The 19,760-nt window shown below is 48.0% G+C and overlaps 6 protein-coding genes across 6 annotated transcripts; 3 read left to right on the forward strand and 3 right to left on the reverse strand.

Moving 5' to 3' along the window:
* Positions 1-177: 177 nt before the first annotated feature.
* On the reverse strand, positions 178-2,440 carry ONS95_013040 (uncharacterized protein; the record flags this gene model as incomplete). The annotated part of the gene is made up of 5 exons (XM_058506670.1): positions 178-1,045; positions 1,163-1,420; positions 1,545-1,716; positions 1,846-1,868; positions 1,920-2,440. The coding sequence occupies 5 exons, from the start codon at positions 2,438-2,440 to the stop codon at positions 178-180; spliced, it is 1,842 nt and encodes a 613-aa protein (XP_058357400.1).
* Positions 2,441-3,444: 1,004 nt separating this feature from the next.
* On the forward strand, positions 3,445-4,754 carry ONS95_013041 (uncharacterized protein; the record flags this gene model as incomplete). The annotated part of the gene is made up of 5 exons (XM_058506671.1): positions 3,445-3,540; positions 3,666-3,816; positions 3,866-4,219; positions 4,270-4,392; positions 4,438-4,754. The coding sequence occupies 5 exons, from the start codon at positions 3,445-3,447 to the stop codon at positions 4,752-4,754; spliced, it is 1,041 nt and encodes a 346-aa protein (XP_058357401.1).
* A 629-nt stretch (positions 4,755-5,383) lies between these two features.
* Positions 5,384-6,086, forward strand: ONS95_013042 (uncharacterized protein; the record flags this gene model as incomplete). Its single annotated transcript, XM_058506672.1, has 5 exons — positions 5,384-5,413; positions 5,462-5,539; positions 5,613-5,851; positions 5,912-5,987; positions 6,075-6,086. 5 exons carry the CDS (start codon positions 5,384-5,386, stop codon positions 6,084-6,086), a joined length of 435 nt encoding a protein of 144 aa, XP_058357402.1.
* A 478-nt stretch (positions 6,087-6,564) lies between these two features.
* ONS95_013043 (uncharacterized protein) lies at positions 6,565-7,265 on the reverse strand (the record flags this gene model as incomplete). Its single annotated transcript, XM_058506673.1, has 2 exons — positions 6,565-6,737; positions 6,794-7,265. 2 exons carry the CDS (start codon positions 7,263-7,265, stop codon positions 6,565-6,567), a joined length of 645 nt encoding a protein of 214 aa, XP_058357403.1.
* A 1,287-nt stretch (positions 7,266-8,552) lies between these two features.
* ONS95_013044 (uncharacterized protein) lies at positions 8,553-11,082 on the forward strand (the record flags this gene model as incomplete). The annotated part of the gene is made up of 4 exons (XM_058506674.1): positions 8,553-8,998; positions 9,051-9,117; positions 9,173-10,152; positions 10,203-11,082. The coding sequence occupies 4 exons, from the start codon at positions 8,553-8,555 to the stop codon at positions 11,080-11,082; spliced, it is 2,373 nt and encodes a 790-aa protein (XP_058357404.1).
* A 5,224-nt stretch (positions 11,083-16,306) lies between these two features.
* On the reverse strand, positions 16,307-16,711 carry ONS95_013045 (uncharacterized protein; the record flags this gene model as incomplete). Its single annotated transcript, XM_058506675.1, has 1 exon — positions 16,307-16,711. One exon carries the CDS (start codon positions 16,709-16,711, stop codon positions 16,307-16,309), a length of 405 nt encoding a protein of 134 aa, XP_058357405.1.
* Between the last annotated feature and the right edge of the window lie 3,049 nt (positions 16,712-19,760).

A 19,760-nucleotide genomic window follows, 5' to 3' on the forward strand; every position in this document is an offset into this window, starting at 1 on the left:
TTCCCTCTACTGTTTCAACGCAAACAAAGCTTCGCTTAAAAGTAAATAGGCTAGCCGAGAGAAAAGGGGCTGAACAACAATCGTGGAATTCGTTTACCGTGAGTAGCCCATTGGGTGAACGATTACTGATGAGTGCAGCCCAGGTACCATTCCGCAATCATAGATCCCCATGTTTGGTCACTTAGCCGTGAATCTTGACCTCGCACGTAAATTAGCGCCGTAATACCACAGCACAAAGATCCCAATGACCCCCGAGATGGTCAATCCAGCAAGCAGTGTAACACCTTCTGCGATTCCAACGTTTAAGAAGAGTGGTCGAGAGAAGAGGATTGCACCTGCAGCCAATGCCGAGCGACAGAAATCGTTGCCAGCAAATAAACTGGCAGCATATTCGGGGTACGTCATGCTGATGTAGACGAAGACGCATTGGAGAATGATGAATATGCCAACCGTATAGATGGTGACGCCAATCGTTGGGACTATCCAATGAATGCTTGGTCTACCAGTCCATGCAAACATGAAAAGGCCAACAGGAGTCAAGAACGAGGCGAAGAGAGCTGGTATGAGTCTTTCTTCAGGAGCCCCAAATCCATGTTTCTTCATCTTAGGTTCCAGGTGGTAGTGGAGGAAAGCAAAGTACGCTGGAATGGCAATCATCACACCAACGATGATGTTCAGGAAAATCAGCCCGATTTGACCTGCATTCAGACCGTACCCATCCGGACTCGGGCCATACACCAGTGGAAAGACCTCGAAAAAAGAGTAGAAGATAGCATATACGAGAGATATGTAGAGGCTCGTGAAAGCTACCGCAGGGTCGAGGAAATTGATTTGGATAGGTCGCCAGAGGCTGATGGTGACGACTTCCGAGGCGCTGAGCTTGGCTTGGTCAATCTCAGATTGTGCTTTGAGGTTCGGGTTGCCGGTAAGTTTCCGAAGGCGTGCTGCACGTCGGAGGAGGATATTCTGCGCAGATGTTTCCGGAAAGAAGAACATCATCACCAAAAATACAGGACCTGCTATCCACATCATTTCCCACATGGACCTGATCGACAAGTTAGTAAAGAACTCATGCAATATTATTCAGAGTTTCCGTGACATGTAATGGCACATAATTATGAGTTTTTCGGAGTGTTGTTGCGAAAAAGGGGAGAACACTCACCACCTCCAGCCCTTCACAGGAACAGAAAATCCGCTGATCAGGGGTCCTAGCGCGGGCCCTCCGGTAGCAAACCCTGCCCACCCAGCTAGGAAGTACGGCAATTGGATGAGAGAGTACATATCTCCAATAGTGGCACCAGCGGTCGATAGACAAGGACTACCAAAGAAGCCCTGAAAGAACCTGAGTACGAGAAATCCCGGGAGATTATCGATGAGTGCAGTTGGGATGCAAAGAATGACGAAGATGCCGAAAGTTGCCCTGAGTAATGTGTAAGCATGTGCAAGATTGGGGCAGTAAATTAAAAGTATGGGAATGTGTCTCAGAAGTGTATAATAAATTAGTCGATTGGAGATGCTAGAGGAAATTGATTTCGAAGACCTACATGTAAGGCGGGTTGCGTCCGATTACTGGAATTTCGGACAGCGGTGAGAAGAGCAGAGGTCCAATTCCATAGCCGAGAACGTAGAGAGCCAGGCCCAAGGACGCGACAACTGGGATGGTGTGATAGATATGCTCAATATATGGGATGGCTGGGGTATAGATGGCAGACCCCACTAATCTCCCGTTAGTACTTGCTTTCAGGCTGGTAGGTGACATCAGGACGTTGAAGCGAAGCAATAACTTCTTAGCAAAATAGATACCTCAAGTCATCTTCAAACAAATGAAAGTATGAGTGTTCTTACTGTAGACTGCGAGGGTGTATAAACTAGGAATGTGTTAGAACTTGTGCGTCTCGATTGTTGAGGGGATACCGTACTAGAGCTGCAAAACCACTGCCCACTTCTTTCCCTTTGAGTAATGTTGTGGATTTTCGGGATCAGTGGTCGAGTACCAATCCACAATCATTATACCATCTTCATTAATTTTTGGCTTGATCCTCTGGCAGACTTGCTCTGAGATATTTTCCACATCTACGGCTGCATTGTACGCTTGTGCCACTTCCGCCATGGTAACCGTTCTCTCCATTATGATGGGACGACTGAGAATTCTTGACATTGTCAGCTTCGCTCTCAACGATTGAGTTGTCGATTCATCGTCAGATGTGTCGAGGTCTTCTTGTGCGGTTTCCGCTTGCCCCTCGACTTCTTCATTCTTTGCAACAGGTATTGTGTTAGATGTTGTTGTTGTCACCAATGCTTTCTCTTCTGCTGGAGGCGGCATAAGATAGTCCGATGTATACTTGAAATCGGCTTTTTCTTCTGGATATTGGAGGATCTTGTTCTTTGTGATGAGACGAATGATCTGTCCAATTGGAGCATCGCGAAAGATGTCGGACATCGTGGGGTAGTAGCTGTACGTGGAACAACTTTGACGTTCAATTCAAAGTTTATCTACTGGTTTGAAAAAGTTGCAACAGCAACGAAAGTGAATGTAGATGAGCAAATCAAGAAATTAAAGGAAGCGACCAAAAGCTTTAGTATCAGAAGCCCTGCTAAGAGCTGGCAGAGAAGCTCGAGCATGAGGTACCTCTGCTTACTGTAAGGCACCTGGAACGAGCGAGCCAATGGACAGGCCCACACTGATTACGAGAGAGCATTGCCAAGGGCAGCACAGAACTTATCAGCATCGCTGTAAGCATCAAAAGCCACAGTTTCCTAAGATTGACATGTGAGTGGGAGGAAGTGACACTGTCGAAAAATGTACTAGTGTCACTTTCTGCTTGCCCTCAACCGGCATGGTTCACAACAACGGAAGCGAATCTGACGCTTCGTTGATTTATAAGCCGAGTGAATTATCATATTGCCGTAAGCTTGCTAGTTTGTCTCCGTTTTCGGGCAGCCTTATTTTCGGGGACATAGTGTCGGTACCTGGATGTACGCCAGCGGGGAGGAAGCATGCAAGATGTATCAAGTTGCCTCGATCGAGGATAGTGTCGGAACTCGTCCTTCTTGGTTGACCTGTTGGAAGCTTTCTGCCTCTCGATTTGATTGGATGATGATCGGCATAAACAATAAACCCCAAAAGAAAATGACTATCTGTGGCATGAATTCCAAGTGTGTCCTTGAAAGTATCTTGATCTCCTTAATAATTAGAGACGAGCATATGAAGTGCTTGTCAGCGTTCCCCTCACTTCCAAAACATATCGCAACCGATGGATGCGGCTACGTTGCGCATTCACCACGTCAGTTCGACTTATCTAGATGGCAATGGATTAGACTTCATACCAAGACACCAGAATATATAAGTGTGAGCCTGTTCCTGCCTCATAGCGTCCCCTGTGTGTCCTTTCAACCAAAAGTTCAACAAACCTGCAATATTGTGCAACTTGGCCGATTTTCATCATGTATCCAAGCCCGAGAATACCAGTTGGATCATGGATCCTTGTGACAGGAGTCAATGGCCTAGTCGCAAGTAACATTGCCAACCTATTGCTTGAGGTAAGTGATGCTAGACCCTTCTCGTCTTTTAGTGCCTCAATATCCTCGATCCATTTCAAAGGAGTCAGGAAGACAATCATGTTCTGTCATCTTTACATTCTTTCAATGAAAATAACTCTCAGTAGATGGACTACAAAGTCCGTGGCACCGTGAGAAACGTGGAAAAAGCAAGCTGGATGCAGCAAAAGTTCGACAAACTGTACGGCGAGAACAACTTCGAGCTGATCTCCGTCGCTGACTTGGCGCACGAAGGAGCCTTCGATGAAGCCGTCAAAGGTATATTTCCTACTTCCGACTCGCTTCGCCGTATGCTGACTCAGCTCAGGAGTCTCTGGGGTTGCACATGTTGCGTCCATCGTCGGCTCCTTCGATCCCAATACTGGCATTCCAGGTGTTATTGACGGCGCTGTCAACACATTGAAGTCCGCGGCAAAAGAGCCTTCCGTCAAAGCTTTCGTCTACACCTCCACCTCCTGGGCTGCAGCCAATCCTCAGCCGAACGTCGATTACAGCATCGGACCAGATTCTTGGAACGAACATGCCATCAAGGCTGCATGGGCACCGCCGCCCTACGGCCCAGAGAGAACGATGGACGTCTATGCCGCAGGAAAAGCTGAAGCAGAGGCTGCTTCGTGGAAGTATATAAAAGATACGAAGCCGTCTTTTGTCTTCAATGCTGGTAGAAGTCAACTTCTCGCGTGGTATGATCCAACAACTAACAACATGCAGTCTTGCCAAGTGCAAATTTTGGGGTCGTGTGCGATCCTGAGCATCAGGGTTTCCCAAGTACAACCGGGTGGCTCAAAAGCCTCTTCGACGGAGAGATCACACTGCATAGCTTTGTTCCATCGCGTAGGTTCTGTCACAGAATCCGTGACTCAATCTGACCATCTCCAGAGTACGCCATTGACACAATCGACTGTGCCCGTCTCCATGTCGGCGCCTTGCTTGAGACGACAATCGACAATCAGCGTCTCTTTGGCTACGCCGAGCCGTATACTTGGAATGAAATGCTAGCTGTATTCCGACGGCTGTATCCTGCTCGAAAGTTCATGAATGACCTTCCAGATGCAGGGTGTGATCTCAGTACTGTGACGAATGAAAGCGCTGCTGAGGTGCTCAGGAAGTTTGGGAAATCGGGCTTCACCACCTTCGAGGAGTCCGTCAAGGCAGCTACAGAGCAAATTCTGGCTTTCGAGAAATCAAAGGAATAATGTGCTCTGACCCTTGTGATGGCTGGAGGTCTTTTAGAGGAGGTTACCGAAATAACGTTTCTCAACGCTACTGTACTGTAATTGCCTGCCGTCTTCTAGTCCAGGGTTGTCGTCGTACGTCCGTAAGCCTGCGACAGGTGCCAAAGCAACGGAGATTTAGTTTGGCATAACAAACAAGCTACAATAATAGGAATAGAACTGATTACTGATCAGTCCAGCCAATGATTAATACAACTACATTTTTCACCGCGTTTCTGCATCCCGCTCAACGCGATCTTCATCGCGGTATCATGTGCGTGGCTTGCGGCTTTCCAGGCAGCATCAGGCCAGTGGCCAATTGATGATCGAAGCCAAGAATATACCAAACAAAAGAAGCAAGACATGGCTTTCTCTGAAACTAACCGCAAGCACGATTCATATTCATCGCAAATGATGCGGGGTAATGTTGGCACCGATAACATCTTGCGCCTTCGATTGAAATTATTTAAGTTCTCTCTCCGTCCCCTGAAGTTGCATTCAACGTGCCATCCTCTGCCATAAGCTGTTTGTCTTCCATAGCTTGATTGTCCGAGTCAAATATCGAACACAGAAAAACAGTACTTTTAATTCTAAGACAAGACATCGTAACAATGTCCGCATGCCCAGAAGGCCGTCCGGTTGTAAGTGTCGCCAGACTCCATCTTTCTGAACCTCACTGACAGATTCAGCCTGGCTCAATAACCTGGACCGAAATTCCAGCTACAGACATGGCCCGCGTACAGAAATTCTACTCCGATGTCTTCGGGGTATGCACCTTCCATCATCTCTGCCGCCCATCCTGACTCTACAATCTCAAACTCAGACACTAACAATCGACAGTGGACATACGACGGCATGGCCCCTATGCTCGACGACAAAGGCTCGCCCATTTTCGTCATGTTCAGCAGAGGCCACACGAACGGGGGATTCGTCAAAGTCGAGCCTGAGCAGCTCCTCTCTGCTGCTCTGCATCCGGGGAATGGTGACAAGAAATGTCTCTCTGTAAGGGCTACGATTACGGTTGAGAGTGTAGATGAGAGCTTGAAGAAAGTTGAGGAGGCAGGTGGGAAGCTGTATATGTGAGCTAGCTGCGGTCATGCTTGGAGCGGAGTTTGATTGACTGACTGTGTGATGGACAGCCCGAAGGTCGAGCTTCCCAATAATATGGGCTTTGTGGCTTATTTTACTGATTCGGAGGGCAATGTTCAGGGTTTAGTATGTACTTTTGCTCGCCTGTTATTTCCTATATTCTGAGATCTTGATCCCTAGATGTTGGGCTTTGCAGCGCTAACGTTCTTCCAGTGGTCGATGTAAATGGCGCTATCGCGGTGGATTTTTCTTTTGAGAAGTTGCTAAGTGGTCACTGAATGTCAAAGTAATTTCTAGAGCAATGAAGAAGCCTTATTCATATCTTGACTTCATACCTCGAGGTAATTCGTTGATTCCAGGTTCAGCTGACACGCTCTGTATTGAATTGGACAGAGACTATGACAGCGATAAGATTATCACACTCATTCGTGCATGAAGAGTGGCAGAAGGGTAGCAAAGGGCCGATTGAGATGTGACTCCTGCCATACCCATACCCACATGACCTTACCTATCAAATGCACCCCATGCTGTCCATGCTCTCACGTTTAGAGGAAGCCCGCCACGTGAAGCCATCTCGAAATCTTCAGAGCATGAAGCTGCGTAGCCTTCTTCGACCACTCAAGTCCATCAAATCCAAACCCGTCCATGGCTCAACGAAAGCCAGCCATGCACCCATCATTTCCCATAATCGGTTTGTAGTTTATCAAGGCAAGTCACGTTCGTCGTTGTTAGAGAACCTGCCAGATTCTATAAGAAGCTGCTCCGCTGCAACAGGATCCAACTGTGGGTTTCTGAGACCTTGCTGACTCTTTGCTCGGCGATTCCTGGGCTTCTTCTGATGACCGACGATATGAGTACTTCCATTCCGCGATCCATCTCGTTCATTGTTCAGCAAGGTCTCGCTTATTAATACATGAAGAAATTGAACTTACATGAGAAAGTACATCCCCCACAGAGCTTCACATTCGATCTTCTGTCACAATTTTCACAACTGATGGCCGCCGCCTCCGGAACCTGGTATTTTCCAAAATGATCCGCCAGATCTGAGCCGTAATTACTGCAGCGCGGGGCGTTACACGTGAATATGAGCTCGTCAACCAGGCTGGATCCGAGTGGCGACAAAATTGAGGCAGCTGAATGGTACACTTTTGTGGCATTCTTTCCACAGACTTGACATCTCCATGACTTTGATCCTAGACGGTCTGTTTTGTATGTGTTGATTACGTGCGTTCGGAAGAGCTTCTTGGGGTCTGCTGGGGTGTTGGGTTTCCGGATGAAAGTTTGCGAGGTCGCGTTGAGTGGTTTCGTGCTTGGTGCGGGTCCTCTATACGGAAGTGTGAGAGACTGTGTAGCTTCGTAGCCCTCGTCGAGAGCTCTAAGGGTAGCCGTGGAATCGGTGGACATTGTTGATATTTTGCGTTCTTACGAGAATATCATCGAGACGATATTCTGATTGTGCTGTTGTACCATCACGTGATCAGCTGCTCATTGGCTCTTGAGGGGAGTGGCGATGAGAACGGATTAGATCTCACCGCTTTTTACCTTCAGTAGATGGTGCATGTGCTGGTATTACTCGTCGACATTGAGGGAAAAGAAGGCCGGTATGCAATGGAAAGTAGCAGGCTTCGAAGATTACTATCGTCACGCCTCCATCAACCTGATATACCTATTTCAGAACTTTGAGGTCAAAGGTATGCCAGGTTGCCTTCACATAAACCTGTACTGGCAAATCCCGAAATGGGTTCAAGTTAGGAGGAGTGTTTCACGATCAAAATAACCCAGCTCATATGCTCGCAGCGATTTCAATGAAAGCGCCCTGGGCCTCAATGACAACATTGCAAGGAGCAGTGATTTGAAAGTTCCACATTGCAATATCTCTTCCGGTTACATACCTTCGTTCTCCTACAGTTAACCGCCATTGAAGCCCTTGGATGAGACTGCCACGCCCGCCGTCATTCGCTGTCCGACAGAAGACAGATCTGAGGCAAGTCGAGGCTCTTCGATGCAGATCTTCTGAACCCCTGAATCGAGAAAATAGAGCATCTATCAGGGGATATCGTGGACTAGGCTATGCAACGCGTCGCGTGTTGGGATGGCAGCTGGGCAAAGTGTTTCCAAACACCTGAGAATCTTATGCAAGCACTCCCTGAACATATCTGGCCACCTACACAATCATCTTGGATATTTGAAGATGTAGGGGGAGGCGAAGACGTGCTTTGTATCATATAAATGGCAGCAATTACCCTCATAAGAGACACTCTATTATATATCAGGGCTCGGTGGCTAGACCAATTTGCTCGATCCGGCGACCATAGCCCCAGAAAGATCTCCTCAGATTCCCAGTGAAAGAAGGGGAACGGGGAGGCGATCATGATTTTCGGCATGGATTTGATGATACACTGGCGATGGATACCGACTTTCGGGGTTTATGGGCTTCGGAAAGCTGAGTGGCGGAGTGCTCACTGCGACGAGAAAAGATTTGTTTCATTATGCATTGACGGTATCGAGGACGACACCCGCAACATGCATGACCCTGCACACAGAAGAGTGGTCTCTCCGTCCTCTTAAATAGCCTTGTGGACCTGCATCTAGCCATTTGAGAAAAGCACAGCGCTTGAGGAAGAGACGTAAGATTCCAGAAAGCGATATAATTCTGGCGTTTTGTTGTTTTTTGACGTTGTTGACTTCGGAATGATGGAGGGCTTTTCAGGGGCTCGCGTAGGGGCAATCACGCCCCCAGCATCAGATGACGGAGACGCCAGGCAGGCTGGTTGCCCGACCAGCAGTGCGGAGCCGCCCGCAACCCCCGAACAAGTAAACAAGAGCATCGTCACTCCTGCATTTCCACCATCACCGCCACCAAGCATCAAGGCACGTCGCGATCGTTCGTCCCAGCAAAAAGAAGCCAACCGCTCCAAACAATTCACTACTCGCCTTCAACGCAGTGCTACAATCGGTGGAACAGACAGCGATTTATTGGGCCGAAAGAAAGGGCGGGGATTCAGACAGATTTCCAGTTTACCGGCAGATCACGGATTGAAGGCCATTGAACCGCCGCATGAACAGGGACTTGTGAAGATGGCATTTGCGGAGCAGCAACAATGGGTTACTGTTCAGCAAAAGACATTTACGAAATGGTATGTCTAGAATGGAAGATGCGTGCGGGATCGTTTGTTGACTAGTATACAGGTTGAATACCAAAATCAAACCAAGAGAATTGGCAGTAGTAGATCTGGTGAAAGATCTTAGCGATGGAGTAAAAATGCCCAAACGTTTTGCAGCAGGGACATCTGCTAATCCACCCATCATAGGTTATTCTAATACACCTGCTCGAATGCCTTTCAAACGAATCCCTGGGTCGATATGCCGCGAAGCCCAAACTCCGCGTGCAACGATTTGAAAATGCGAATCTATCACTCGACTTCATCAAATCTCGTGGCATACAAATGACAAACATTGGTGCTGAGGATGTTGTTGATGGGAATCGAAAGATCATACTGGGTCTAATCTGGACCCTAATTCTACGCTTCACGATCTCGGACATCAATGAGGAGGGTATGACTGCAAAAGAAGGTCTGCTGCTTTGGTGTCAAAGAAAGACTGCCTGTTATGACGAAGTCGACGTGCGGAATTTCACGGACAGTTGGAATGATGGCCTCGCGTTTTGTGCTCTTCTGGATATCCACAGACCGGACCTGATCGACTACGATGCGTTAGACAAGAACGACCACCGCGGGAACATGCAATTAGCATTTGATATTGCGAAGACTGAAATTGGAATCCCTGACCTGCTGGATGTGGAAGATGTCTGTGATGTTGCCAAACCGGATGAACGCAGTTTGATGACATACATAGCATACTGGTTCCACGCCTTTTCACAGATGGAGAAGGTCGAGAATGCTGGGCGACGAGTTGAGAAGTTCGTCAACAATATGCAGGGTGCTTGGGAGATGCAAAGTAACTACGAGAGGAGGATGAGAGAATTGCTGAAGCAGATCCACGAACAGGGATTGAGATGGGACGGAGCTAAATTTGAGGGCACATATGTTGATGCGAAGAAGCAGTCAACGGAGTTTAGTGCATACAAGAGGGGGAAGAAGAGGGAATGGGTGGCGGAAAAGAGTGATCTGGCTGCCCTGCTGGGCAATATCAAAACAAAAATGAGCACGTATCGGCTGCGGCCGTACGATCCACCAGCAGAGTTAAGACTGAGTGTCTTGGACGACGAGTGGGCGAGCTTGATGAGATCAGAAATGGCAAGGGGACAGTTGATCAACGAGACCATCAGAGAGTAAGTGTTTTATATCGTCCTGTGAAAAACCTAAGCTAATCAGTCTCTAGCATCAAGAACGCACTGCGGAAATCCTTCGCAGACAAAGCCAACGATTTCGCCCTGGCCTTGAACACGATGCAGTTAGCTATATCAGGACTGGAGGGCGATGTCGAAGATCAGCTAACGCATGTCCGACGATTGAACGAGAACCTATCACCCATGAATCAATACCTTGAGAAAATCGAAGAGGTGGACCGTAAATGCGAAGAGGCCAACATTGAAGAAAACGACTTTACAACATACACCTACGATGAATTATGCTACGAGCTTAGCCTAGTCAAGAATTCCGTCTCCAAGAAACTTGCTTTCCTCGACAACCAAGTCGTTGCCCGAAATATGACTAATCTAACCCCCATTCAACTCGAAGAATTCGAAAGCGTATTCCGACACTTCGATAGAGACGTTACCAATAGTCTGCAAGAACTCGAGTTCAGCGCAGCTCTCGCTTCCCTTGGTCTCGTTTTCAGCGAAGACGAAATGCACGACTACTTCCTCGAGACGTCTAATGGCCGAGACTACGTAACATTTGAGCAATTCATCCGCTTCATGGTCGACGTAACCGAGGACCAAAACACTGCTGAGCAAGTCTTCCAGAGTTTCCGTGAAGTCGCAGATGGCAAACCTTATGTGACCGAAATGGATCTAAGACATAGTCTTGTGCCAGACGATGTGATCGAGAAACTCACGCAGATTGTACCGCCACATAAAGGTCCTGATCTTCAAGAAGATAGGGGAATGCCCCAGTATGATTATATCAGCTTTATGGACGGCCTACTTGGTGGCCCGGAGCAGGAGGAGCAACATACCGCTCTCTCGGATCTTTCTAATGGAAGGAGTCCAAATAGAGCAAGTACAAACGGAAGCGGGAAGACGAATGGGTACAATTAAGGCAGAATGATTGTCTGAGGTGAGGATTTGGTAGGGATTAGGAGGGAGTTTGCATTCGGGTCGTAGCGTGGTATGTGAGCATTGGATTGGAATGGTATATCTACCCTGGTGTTGTCTTCTTGGGATGGATTGGTTGTATGCATTTGTTCCATGGTCATTGGAATTCGGGGTATTGGGATGTGGTGTCGAAGGCTCGGACGGCGTGTACACCACCAATTTGATTCTTGGGAAGAAGGCAATGGCTTAGAATAGTTGGTATAGCAATAGAAAAATGATACCATTACCAATAGGCCTACTCATCAATGTGTTGTGGAAGGAGAGACTCCGTGCACCATTTCTTCAGCTTTGGGCCTGTTGTGTATCGAAATGAGAACCTGTAGTCCACAATACACGTGGAGTTGTTCGAGAACGGAGCACGGGGAAAGCACTCACTCCTAGACGCAACCAAAGACTGTGACGCAAAGCAATGCGAAGTACAACCCAACCACATGCCCACCTCGAATTTTGTAAAATAGGCCTAGGTCAGTTTGTACGCCAGCACCAAATGGCTCTGGTATGCGAACGCGTGCCCATCCACCACAATGTGTCAGCTAGAAATAACCGCCGAGGCATCGTCAAGCAAGATGAAACACAATCTGGTGCGATCATAAGCCGGCAACCCCTTCTTAGCTCTTGCTTCGGTCGCGTTGTTTGGCGATCTTGGATGATGTAACCTTTTCGATAAATGCATCTGTCCGGGTGTTGTACACCAGAACAACATCAACGTGATTTGTTCGTAGAACCTAGCTGCTTAGCCGTAGAGGAAGAAAGAGAGGATCAGAAGGGAGGGTCTTGAGAACTAAACACTGGCCGATTATAGTGAAAAGCCGAGAGAGCGCTGATGCTCACTTATTCTCAGCACGTTACGCCATACTATAACTTGGAGAAGTTTGAATGTGCTTAGTTGGTATTGACCTCTAACCGTGGAGAGAATGGAAGCTCAAAAGTTCGATGCGATGCTTCATCTACGGCAATATGATCCTCGAATACCAATTATGTACTAGGAAATTCCTGGTATATCCTCCTTTGTGATATCATATAGACTAGTTTGGAACTTGCTTGCTTTGTTTTGCTGCCTTCTCGCTTAGCGACATGCCCTCGAACTGGACAACGAGATGAGAATGCCATGGAAAACACAATTACCAAGAGCTAAGAATACCCACACTACTATGAAAAGTTGCACCATCATATCTCAGGAATGAACGGTGAGGCTGGGCTGATTTTGGTCACTAATACGGATGTACTTTGGACGGCTAGCAGCTGAAAGAGCTTGATATTTCACGATCAGAAAACCAAGAAGTGCTTTAGAAAATAGGAGCTGGTCAGATTCCAAGAATCAACTGCTTCATTCAATCAATTCTTTGAAATCTGCTCTGCCTGGTACTTCGCAAATACAAACAGCTTTTGCGTAAAGCTCCTCCCATCTACAGACTTTTCAAGCACCGATATATGAGGGGCACTGGCAACTCAAAAGCCAGTAATTCAGCTTCTCTATCCACTTCTCATTGGGACTAGGATGGAAAACTGAACGGAAATTAGGATTAAACACATCTCGGACTTCTCCCGGCACAGAAATGGTTTTCACCAGCCACATGTCAACCAAAACGTTAAGACATCTTTGCAAAACAGCATTCACAAAATATAAAGGTATAATTGTCATCACAGCACCAAAATTTCACGTAGAAATACCTGAAACTAAGTTGTCCCCAGTATCATGCAGTCTTGCAGTCAACCTTCGTGTCCCACTTACTCCTTCCCCAAACACGAGAAGCAGGTGATAGATGTGTGAATAAAACCGTGTACGAAAGGCGCACGTCTTCAAAACAACACTCGTTACTCATTATAATTACTATTCACTACCCCGGAGTTTCGTCGCCCACAAATCACGTCCTTCGAGTAAAGTCCGCACCTTGGTAAGTCGTGGGTGGATCCGAATGCCGTGGAGACACTTCTCCGCTCTGCGCTTCCCAGATATAGAATTTGACTGTAAATGGGAAAAACATGGCCTCCATTAATTTTCTAATGCACTTAGCTAGTCATAAATCCGTACCTGCGTAGAGTTCACATTAGACTCGTGCAACGATATCCCGTGTGCCGTTCCGGCCGCTCCCCTTCAGGTCCTTCATTCGCTCGATCCATCGTTCGAAACCTTCCCCTTACCACCCCTTCGATTCTTCGTCCAATCCAATTTCCTACCATTCCCTTCCAGTTCCCTTCCTTAGAATTCCCCCATCGGTTCCGCGATTCTCATCCACTAAGCCGTGGAGACAAGAGTCCGTCGAAACTCAATCCCTTACTTTCGATGCTATTGCGGTCTGCAATCTAACATGCTTTCCAAGTCCATCAGTCTTGCATGATAATCTTCACCAGGTTTCAATATTTCTCGTTTGACTTCGCTGTGTATGGTTCTGATCGTGCGATCGGTCTGGGTCCATTCCTTCCACCTTCACGTTGTTACTATGATATTGATATTGATATCCTACTTTTCATGTGCAATATAGGACATGATACCAAGACAGAAAGAAGGAAAGTTCGACGTAGTGAGCTAATTATTTGATCTTAACAGCGAGCGGAATATCTTCGGAGAGAGTCAATATGCAGATCACCCGTATCATGTCGCAGTAACGAGCTATATCTCGGCAGGTATTATAAACAAAAGTATCACACCGACACCAATCAACACTGTCCAAACAACTTTCTATGACTCCACTTCACTTCATAGCGTAGCTGGCGGACAAGCGGACGGCTGGCTGGTACGGTTTCACCAGCTGGTATAGTATCACACGACATATCCACACCCTGCATTTAGGACGAGCTGACGGTGAGGGGGGGACCACACCAGATCAACCTTGGCTGCTGTTGTCCTCTCTTCTTTGATGTTAGATTTCCATCGCATGCGTCGCTGCTTCGCGTTCTGCAGCTGGAGTTGTTGACCCCCCAGCCAGAGTTAATATGGGCTGACTGTCGGGGAAGAGTAGTGCGAGCCTCCTATTGGAAGGGCGGGCCGGCTACCTTGCTTGCTTGCCTATGAAATGTTGAGTGAATGGTTGCCATGCTGATCGTCCGATCTTTCTGCTATCCACATGATGCTGCTGCGTTCTGTGCTACTGTTAGTGTGCTTCGTGCGTAGCATGGCATGGCAGTTGTGTAGGCCGGAGTGTGCCGGTAATAACCTTAGAAGCATCGGCTTCGCAGTAATTTTTCACTTCGATTCACTTGATGATCACTTAAGAATGAAGATATGCTAGGGCACATGACAGTGATGAGAAGAGGAGCAAAGCAAGCCACCTTCCCATTCCATTCCACCGAGAGTATACATGGAGCGAGGACTCATATGTATGATGTGATGATTCAACATGGAGGCTTACCATCTTCGAGAATGAATAAAGGTATGGCGACATTGCATTCCGAATAAGCTATCTGTCCTCGGGTTCCTGATCGATCCAAATAACATAAGAACCAGGCTTGCTATCCTATGCTATGTTATGCCATTTTCTGCGCGGCTAAACGGGCCTTGGGTCTTCTGTTCCATTTACCGACTGACTGGCCAAGTCCTTCTTGGCCCGTCCGTTACACAGCAGCTGGCACAATATCCCAGGCAGGTTTATGAGCGAAATACGAGGAGACGAGATGGAAAAGAAACAGGGACAGGAACCGCTTACGTGCCGTGGGCGGGGAGATCGTGGAGAAAGAGACAGGGGAGTAGAATCAGGCAGTGGGGGATTTGGCGACGTGCAAGGCAGGAAACGGATACAAGGAAGGCAGAGGAAAAGAAAGACAAGCTGCATGCTCGCCTAGCTCCCTAAGCCAAGTTGGCGGCAGCGGCGAGGGTTTTAAGGTTAATGAAAACACCATATAATATAGATGGAAATGAGATGATGAGCACATGGCAGTCAAAGTAGATAGGGCTAGCTACCTGGTCTAGCGGAGATCACAATAGAGTAGGTTGGCTCCAGTAAGTAAGATATCCTGGGTGTACATATAACGAACGCAATATGAGAGAAAAGCTTAAGAGGGAACGTGGTTCTGTGTGCAAGAAGGGTATAGGACGCCATGAGATATTCTCCGAGAGCGAGCGTAGGGACCGTCTGTTCCCTGGAAATCCTGTTGATGGAGTTCATGTACGACACTTTATTCTCCACGAGGGGTCCCGCAGGATGGGTTCTTCTTTGGGAGCGTCGATATGAATTCTAGATTCTTGAGTTGTGGGAGATAGATGAGAGGTCATAATGAGGCGACCGAAAGGAGGACCGCAGTGACAAATGCGGACAAGGAAAAGGCAGGAGGCTGCGGATGTCAGGTCATAGACACGGTCTGGAAGGGAATGCAGTTGACCTTTGAGTGTGCGAGAGGGAGCCGAGTGCCGACTTGCCAAATTGCAAAGAAAGTGAAGTAGTGAGGGATTTAGATGGAGTTCGAGGCAACGTTTGGTCGCTAAGTCCGGGTTTGATTGTTGACGACAATACCGTTGGCGTGGCATGACCTCGACATTGCAAGGCAAGGCATGGCTGAGATGTGTTGTGTGTACGTGTACATTATCGGCGGCTGAATAGACGCTGAGATAGAGAGACATGTACCGTTACTTCCAACTACCCTGGCCAGCGCGATGTGTGTCTTGACGACGTGCGCGTGGCTTAACGTGCGCGACGGATCGGACGTTGTGCCCTGCTAGGTCATACAGAAACTAACAATGGTGGGAGTTCCTTAAATGACATGGTATAGACAAATAGATTGAATGATAGACCCAGGGAGTAGATTTAGATGCTGTGGATTAAATTGAGGCGGTGGATTGATTTAATATCGTAGGCTCGGCAAATCGTACTTGATTGGCTGATTGACGCAGCTTGTTTATTTCAAGCCCTAACTGGGAAGGTCACACTACAAGCGTGGGAAAGGTGGGGGAAACTCGATATTGAAATATTGAGACTTTTGAAAATTAGAACCAATAGTGCTGTGGATATGATGAGACTTAGATGTTGTGAGCTTTCTCAGCTAAAGGTTCAGGATGTATATTTGGAGAAACTTGACGACGACGACGGAAATATGCCTGCATACTTGACTAAGTCAAGAAACATACGAAGCCAAGTGAAGACTCATATACATGCGGATGAAAAGGTTTCTCTTTTGTCATTCTCGTGAGAGACGCCTGGAAATGGAATCCTTGTGTTAGGTGGTCTATCAGGATCTAAAATTGTCCCATGCCCAACAAACTTTTGTTTCGCATTATGAGAAAATCATTTTTGGCTTTGGCGCGACACCGAAGTCGTCCCATCTTGATTGGTACTTGGAACACAAATCGCATCGCAGTTTTTCCGCACTCCCGGGAGTTTGTGTAGCTGACTGAGGATATCAAAATCAGACGGAAGAAGGTTGAGACTGAGGATGGTCCCAAGATAACATGCTGGTCACGAACTTTGAGCTCGGACCGAGTTACCAAGAATTGGATAAACGTGTTTGCTAGGTGCTGCGATGGAGTCAGTTTTCGATGTGAATCCAGGTCCAGGGCAGGTCTGAAGCTGCCAAATCCCCGAGATCGAATTACCGACGAATCTCCAGCAACCAGAAATGCCAAGTAGCTAGACGGTTCCATCTAATCTTACTTGATTAAACAATGGAGAATTTCAACATTTTCGAATCTTGAAAAGTGAGGTTTTTTGCATGTGACCAGGGCCAGGGAAAGGAAATGGATCTTCAAGTGCAATGGTGTAAGGAGATGCACAATATCATAGAAACTGAAGAGGAACTGAAACTAGGACCACAATAAGTCCACTCATCTAGGAGATCCAGCCGTCCACCTAGATCCAGTAGTCCACCTATATCCAGTCATCCACCTAGATCCAATCGGATGCGCTTGAAACACGTGGGAAGAAGGTATGCGCGTCTACGGAGTACGCAGCGCAGGTGTTCGTCGCCCCCTAATCCTCGCATCCGTCCACCGTTCAGTCTTTTGAAATCAGCATCAAGAATGGGGCTTACCTCATTTTTGTCTGTCCCGGCCCACCTCTCGTTTGTTCAAACTCGAGACCGAGCCTTTGCGCGAATGCCAAGAAATTCCCCACCTGCGCAAGCGCCTCTATCTGATGAGCTGTCGTTGAATCTGGGTTTCAGGTTGTTGGAAACAGTCGGTCAGTCAAGTAGCCAAACCCGGCAGCCCTAGAGAGATTAGATGGATGCTGCCCGGAGAAAAACTACCAGTCGGACAGCATCTAGAAAAAGTCTACCTAGCAGGACCACCAGGTACGCAGCTCGTAACCTGCGTGATATTGTACCTTAATCTTATGAGACCGCTCAGTTAATATAAAATAGATTAAAGCCCCCAAGTACCGACTCGCAAGATTTTCATAGGTCGAGAGGCTATCGCGGAATTCCAACTTCCGTCCAGCGGATGCTCCAAGCTCCTGAACACACATGACCGAGGAGAAAAAAACAGGAAGAGAGGCGCCGTGATATGACAGCATAAGAACTAACAGAATCAGGATCAGGGTCAACATTGTCCAAACGAGATGAGCGGGTGGGGAAGATTATGTGCTGCGATGCAGGAATGCATCGTGATCTCTAGGTTGCAAAGAAGTGCAGAAATTATACAGCATTGAACATGTAGGTATGGAAGCTGTTGATAATCTGCATGCAGGTCTGGCAGACTGGTATCGTGTGGCTTGGAAGTCCTGATAGCATCATGCTGGCTGTCCCTCCAACCCGACTGGTAGTGCCAGACTCACTGTCACCTCGTGGCTGCTGTGGCGCTCATCGAGGACACTGATCGACGCCGCACGGAGGCAGCTTGACAGCCAGGTACAGGGTCGTGTACAAGGGTTGTGTTAAGACTGGGTCTTCCATAAGATGAGCATTGAGCAGCACCAGGGGCTTAAGCGAGCTATGCACCCCTCATCTGCCTCCTAAGTCACGGCTAAACCGCTCCGCAAAGCCAGACTGACTTTCCACTGGTCCGTTTGCATCGTGCAGAACTCGCCGATGACTTTGGCTGATATGCTTGATGAAGCTGCCGCGAGAGGGGTGGACAGGTGAGCAGGAACAGAAAAGATGGGGGTTGGGGATGCGATGAATTGCGTTACAATCTCGGACTCTTGAAAACAACAAATCGTCATGTGGTTGCCACGACACTCTGCCTTGGAGACGTGCACAAGTTGACTGACTGTTGCGTAATAGGCACGCAGGTCGAGGATATAGAGCTGGTGGGTGAGATGCCGTTACGGTTTCTCGAAGAAGAACATGTTCTCAAACTTGCGGAGATCATTCTCCACCTTGTCGTCTTCACCTGCCTTCTTTGCTTATTTTGCCCGATGGATAGACGCCGCATCCGCTTCTCAGACGGCCGTTCCCGACTCGGTACGTTCACAAGAGGATAAGTGGACGAGGTCTCACCGTTACGATGGATGGAGGGACAACCTAACAGTCAGCATGCACCGTTGTTGTCGCCCAATCCACCACCCGGTTGCCCGGCTTGTTCACGACAAGCAACTGCGGCATCGGTAAGCGAGGTAGCATTACCTAGAGAAAGCCTTCGCTGCTGCGGGAACACTGAGAAGAGGTTGAAGATGCCGGTAGATCCCACAGATCGATTCACCCAGCGGCTGAGATGGATGCCAGGCATGTGTGCGACCCAACTACCAACCAGTTCTTCTGCGGCTAGAGCGTGATGGGGGAGTGAAATGCATGCAGCGGTGCTCCCAAACAAAGACTGCATTTCAGCTGGCCGAAGCTTGGGCGCTGTTATTTGGTTGCGAGCCGGAAGCGTTTGAGAAAGCGAAAGAAAAGATCCAAGATGGTGTGCGGTAAGAGCTAGCTGCGACATGAGAAGGGCGACAGGAAGGTTACCGTGGGTGATGAAGTGATGTCGCAGTCTCGAGGGGACCGATGCGATGTGTGCTTCACATCCCAGCTGCCAGCAGCGCTTCGGACACCGCCGGCAAATAGCCTCAGGATGAGTCCCCCACAGTCCCACTGCTCCGACTTTTGCTGCAGGTGCACCAGTTGGAAGACACAACAGGCCGCCCCCACTGCACTCCGATCCAACCATCCGACTCACGGGAGAATTGCAGCACCCGTGCCGTTTCAAGAATTTTCCGTACCTGTGTTCCTGCATCACCCCAAATCTCTGTATGCGGTGACAACAGTACGAGAGTACTTAGTCGCTCGAGCCATATCCAGCATCTGCCACATGCATTTTATTGTTATGTATGAATCTGCACGGGAAGCTGTCTCCAACCCGGAGCCTTCCCCCTCGAGAATAGAATTTCGCTTCCTCAGCGAATCATAAAGATATGTTGTGCTCCCAATGTTCCAAGAAACTCCGAAAATGGATTCCCACATCCTTCCGACTCCAAAAAGATGGCCTCCGCATCCTATTTCGAGCATGCCAAGAACTCCTCACAGGTGATTCGAGGAATATAGCAGTCTCACTACAAACTTTCGGTTCCTAGTTTAGTAGGCCAACGTTTATGCTCTTTCTTATGCATTTGTGCCCGCCCATTTTGAGCAGTGGAACAATTCGTGTCTCTGATCCGTCTCAGCCCTATGCGACTACGACACCGGACGGTTAACGTGTCCAGGGAAAGGTAATTAATTATTGCCAAAGCAAGAGAGCAGATTTTCGTGACGGATGAGTGAGTACTTTCTGA

Source organism: Cadophora gregata (assembly GCF_030347475.1).
Source record: "Cadophora gregata isolate MNR1 chromosome Unknown scaffold_7, whole genome shotgun sequence".
In the NCBI taxonomy this organism is placed as follows: Eukaryota; Fungi; Ascomycota; class Leotiomycetes; order Helotiales; family Ploettnerulaceae; genus Cadophora; species Cadophora gregata.